The sequence below is a fragment of the Tamandua tetradactyla genome, chromosome 10, assembly GCF_023851605.1.
Source record: "Tamandua tetradactyla isolate mTamTet1 chromosome 10, mTamTet1.pri, whole genome shotgun sequence".
NCBI classification, from domain to species: domain Eukaryota; kingdom Metazoa; phylum Chordata; class Mammalia; order Pilosa; family Myrmecophagidae; genus Tamandua; species Tamandua tetradactyla.
Window position 1 is genome coordinate 96,510,495 of NC_135336.1, and position 4,822 is coordinate 96,515,316.

The window sequence follows — 4,822 nt, forward strand, 5'->3', positions numbered from 1 at the left end:
AGTCAAATATGTTTGTATTTCACAAGGGTTTAAAAGAACATAATGGCACCATTATAAAAGAGCATTCTTTAAGAAATATTCTCCTTGAACACTTTCCATATGCCTCTGAGAAAAGCTATGTGTATTAACAGGCACCAATAAACAAAGGATTTTTTTTTTTCATCTTTGGCACCAAAAGGATCAAACTGTACCTCCTCTTGATTCAGAACTTCTGAAGCGTTTTCGCCTTCTGATCCGGCTCGTTCTCCCTCTTCCCTTCTGCATACTATAAATGGAGTTTCTGTTTAGATGCCAAATCTAAAAGCAAAAGCATCTTCTTTGACTTCTGCCTTACTTTTCTCTTGTATGATGATCCCTGTCCTTTGTACCTGCAAAGTTTTACATATTATTTGGCAAACTATTTCTCAGGAGTGTCCTATATACAAAAGGTTAACACTGTATGCAAAATCGAGATCCCTTGGGCAGTAATGAAATCTTATTACATAAATCCCTCCAAAATGGATTACTCTTGACATCTTTCTAAACGCTGATTAATCATGGAAACCCTCATAATTGAAAACATAAACATGGGCTTTGGTGACTTACACATCTCAATTCAAATCCACATTTACTAAGCGTGCACTTAACTTTACTTAGAAATAAACCTTCTAATTAAATATTGACTAGCCATTAAGCTCGAAGAGTAGTCATTAAGCCACCCTGAGCTAAGAGGTCTTAGAAAGAAAAAAAATCCCCTTTCAGAGTGAAGTAGTGATTTGTTCTTGGATGTCAAGATATAGAGAAAAATACAGTGAAATAGTTGTTTGCAACAGATAGGGAGAAACATGACAGCCTAGAAAGTAGAGAAACCAAAGAGATGTTATAAAATCTATATGGTTTTTACTAGAGATTTTACAGCTTTCATCTTTGGAAGCATAAAAACTGAATCCAATAAACACACCAGCATAATAAATCAATGTAGTAGTATGCACCAGTAACAGGAAGAAGATATATGCTGTCAAACTGTCCGAAATACATTAAGTGAAAAAAGGAAGTTGCAAAATAGTATAAATGAAATGACCCCTTTTGGTTTGGTTCTGAGCATATTCTATAAGTTTATGAAACAAGCAGATTTCAGGAAGGAAGGATATTTAAAAATATATCTTCTGTGCGAAGAAAGAATGGGAGGCAAGATGGGAGAGGCTTGTAGTTTTTGTGTCCTCCTATGCTGTGACATATATGTACATGGACATAAGTGACATAAATGTTAATATTACATATACACACATATATGCATTTAAGCATATAAATAGTTTTGAAGTCTATTCATTAAATAAAAAATAAAAAAAACAGGGAAGAACTAAATAACGAGTAAGGAACCCACGCTTCAGTATCGGTTAGTTTCGACCCACCGAAAGTTGGCGAGGCCGGCCCCAGAGCGCCAGCAGAGTGGTGGCGCGCGTCCCCTCCGGCGCCCAGGAGCCTGCACACGAGTAGGTGGCCCCACACTGACAAGCAGCCCCAGCTGCGCGCCACACAGCCACAGTGGAGCCCGGGTGACAGCCACCGCTGATGGCACCGTTGTCGTTCTCACAGCCGCACCCCTACTATCCACCCTAATGTCCCCGTTACACACCGGCCAGATGGGTATCAGGTCCCGGGTGATTCTGAATTCCGGGTCTTAGGCTCCTTCGTGACCCCCAGCGCCTGCGCAGCAGCTTGTTGCGTCAATATTCGCTAAATGAAAGCTCTCCAAAACAAGTGGGGCACCGTCGTGCACAGTATAATGCCAGACGTGGTCGGAGGGTCTCCAACCTGAACTTCAGGTCTCCCTTTCACACGGAAGAAATAACCCGGCTCGCGTTACCCGGACAACGGGAGAGGCCCGCCCCCAGAAGCACTTCCGGTTCACCTCGGCACCTCCCAGATGGCGGAGGTATAGGGCAGTCCCGATGCGCTTAGAAACCAAAAACAGCGCCCTAGACAAACGCGAACGAAGCGGGGTGCTGACGTCCGAGAGTCTGAGCGCGGGCACGCCGGCCTCGATACCTCAGCAATTCAAGTCCTCAGACACTAGAGGAGCCCTCGTATCTGCTGCGGGCCGCTGCCCGCACACGTGCGCATGCGCATCTTTTCCCCGGGGTAGCCCCGCCTGCGGAACCCAGCGGTCCGGCCCTTCCCGCAACTCCGCCCACCCACCCCAAAGCCCGGGGTAGGAAAAACCTGCGGCCCGCGGGTGGGCCACCTGGGCTCTGAAGAGCCAGCCTGCGGCTCCTGACGTTCAGTACTGGGAGAGAGAAACCTCCCAGCGTGTACGTGCCTGGCCCCTCCCCAGAAGCCAGGCCCCATCTGTCCCTTCGCCCGCCAAGTTCCGCCTCGCACCCGACCCAGCAGGCACCGGCCCGGAGTCCGACCCCTCCCTCAGCCTGACAGGCCTTGGCCCCGCCGCCTCGCCCCGCCCCGCCCGGTTCCCCTTCCCTGCCATGCAGAAGAATTTCAAATAATGTATGTAAATAGTCCTCCCTCCAGGAAGTGGAGCTCAATTTCTGCCCCCACACCCACCTTGATTATGCGCTACTCTTAGTGACTTGCTTCCAAAAGAGTATGGGAAGGGGGGAAGAAGTAGATCTGCAATGAAGAAACATGCTTGGCCAGGTGGTCCAGGTTAATATTAGTGGTAAGTCATGTTGATAGCATGTTCCTGGATATGATGTGATGAGGCTGCTTCAATTCTGTGGTTTTCTTCCACGAAATCTATAACCCCAATTCTTCCATGAGAAAAACATCAGAGAAACCAAAAAACACTTGACCGTACCCCTAAAATCTGTCAGTCATGAGAGACAAGTAAACTCTAAGAAGCTGTCTTAAGCTGTGCTTAGTTAATAGTCAAGTTCTATTGTTGGTTTCTGAGTTGTGATGAGTGTAACCATGGTCGTGAAATGTTAATAGGGAAACTGAGTGAGGGGTATACAGGATCTAAAACAATTTTCAAATGAAAAGGAAAAACAAATTGGAAATAGATGGTTCCCATTTAGGAACCACAATTCAGTAATGTTATCAAGAGTCAAGGGTAAGTCTCTTTCTGACTTTCCACATTAACATCCTTAGGGAGATGACTATTCATTTATAAATTTGTTTCATTCTGGTCTCAAAATGTTGCTGCAGCTGCAGGGATGACATTCCCACGCAACTAAATTTAAGAAAAGAAAAAAAGGAGCAGATGGAACAGGGACGTGTCTTCTATCAGAGAAGAAAATAATGTGGACTACCACTTTATAGATGAGAATTAAGTAAATTGCTTGAGTTACATTTCGACTAAGCAGCTCAGCCTCAATTTAATGCCAAGGCACAAATTCCATGCTCTAACCAATTTGAAAGGCTTATATAACATCTGAAGCAAGCATAAAATGTATGAAGAAAAACCAGTGTCAACTAGAGCTCTGTAACAGTAAGCAATCATGGGTAAGATAAGACCCTGTGAGCTAAATAATTTACACTTTAACAAAACTCTTATCCAGCATCTTTTATTTTATTAGTTTACTGTGAAACTGTGTACTTTCGGGCAAATAATAGCTTCAGACCAGTGGGCAGTAAAGATGAGAATTTATCCCAAAAGTTAACCTTCTCCTTATAGCAGACCAGATGGGCCCAACCATCTATTGCTTACAACTAAGGAATATCTTCCAGGTTAATCATTAGCAGGAATAAAGGAGATCTGAGCCTCCATCATTGCTCTTTGTTTTATTTCTCAAACCCAGACAAGGTGCTATATTTGGAGGGAATGTGAGAAACACACCATTGTCTTCAAAATACAGCTGTGACCTTGAATGAAGTTGGTCACATCTCAGTTGAAATGATCTAAACAAAAGGTCCTATCCACAAAAGATGTGCACCCACAGGAATGGATTAAAATGACATGATCTTTTCTGGGTACATACAACTTGAAACCATTAGACCTCCTCAAAAGATCCTACCTTACAGTGTGCACACACACACACAGGTAAAGGTTAATGCTTTTCTGGGTTACATAAAACACACAGGTAAAGGTTAATGCTTTTCTGGGTTACATAAGCTTCAAACCACCATAGTACAAAACTAAAAAGATAAACAAATTGGACTGGAAAATCAAGAGTCATGACCCACTTAGGATTTACCTTTTGAAATAGCAGGACCTTGACTAGGTCCAAGGTTCCCTGAACACTATGTGCTCTTGCTGACTGAATCCCTTCCTCAATTTAATCCATCCCTCTTCCTTCTAATCTGGCTCTCCCCAGCTACAGAGGAAATAGCTGGTGGTGTGGAGAGACGCAGCAAATAACAAGACATACAGTGGGATAAAGCTCTTAACATACTGAGTTGCAAAAAAATAAACTATCCCGAAAAGTTTCATACCCTATGACTCCATCTATGTAACATTTTGAAATGCCAAATTTGAGAAACAGAGAACAGATTAGTTGATAGGCAACAGTATTGGGGGGTTGGGGGTACAGTGCAAGTAAGGGATATGTGGGGTTACAAAAGTCCTGCATCTTGACTGTGGTTGTGGACATAAACTATACATGCAGTTAAAATGTATAGATTTAAATAGGCAAACAGATAAATCCACGTAAAATTGGGGAAATCTAAGTAAAAGTGGTGAATTAGCACTGTTAACATCCCAGTTGTGATACTGTACTATAGTACTGCAAAACGTTACCATTGGGTGGGCAGGAGGAGCGGATTTGAGGCCCGTCCGAACGGTTCTTGCAGCAGCGCAGGCAGCTGCCCTCACCCACCCCCGCCCCCGAGCTCAGCAGTTCCCGGGTTCTGCCGGGCGCGCCCTTGGGGGCGGGGCTGCGCCTGC

At 44.3% G+C, this 4,822-nt stretch overlaps 1 protein-coding gene across 11 annotated transcripts in view; it reads right to left on the reverse strand.

Annotated features, from left to right (window-relative positions):
* Positions 1–4,762, reverse strand: part of SETD4 (SET domain containing 4) — a 128,343-nt gene extending 123,581 nt beyond the window's left edge. For 6 of the 11 annotated variants that reach the window (XR_013158694.1, XR_013158695.1, XR_013158691.1 and 3 more), the window contains exons 1-2: positions 1,616–2,341; positions 192–368 (exon numbers count right to left, since the gene is read on the reverse strand). Coding sequence is in view for 6 of the 11 variants with exons in the window: in XM_077118916.1 (XP_076975031.1) it covers positions 192–264 (73 nt within the window). In the remaining 5 variants the exon portion in view is untranslated. Of the gene's footprint in view, positions 1–191; positions 369–1,391; positions 1,591–1,615; positions 2,351–4,675 lie in introns of those variants that run through there. The other 5 variants (XM_077118913.1, XM_077118915.1, XM_077118911.1 and 2 more) reach the window with 5 other exon arrangements.
* Positions 4,763–4,822: the final 60 nt, after the last annotated feature.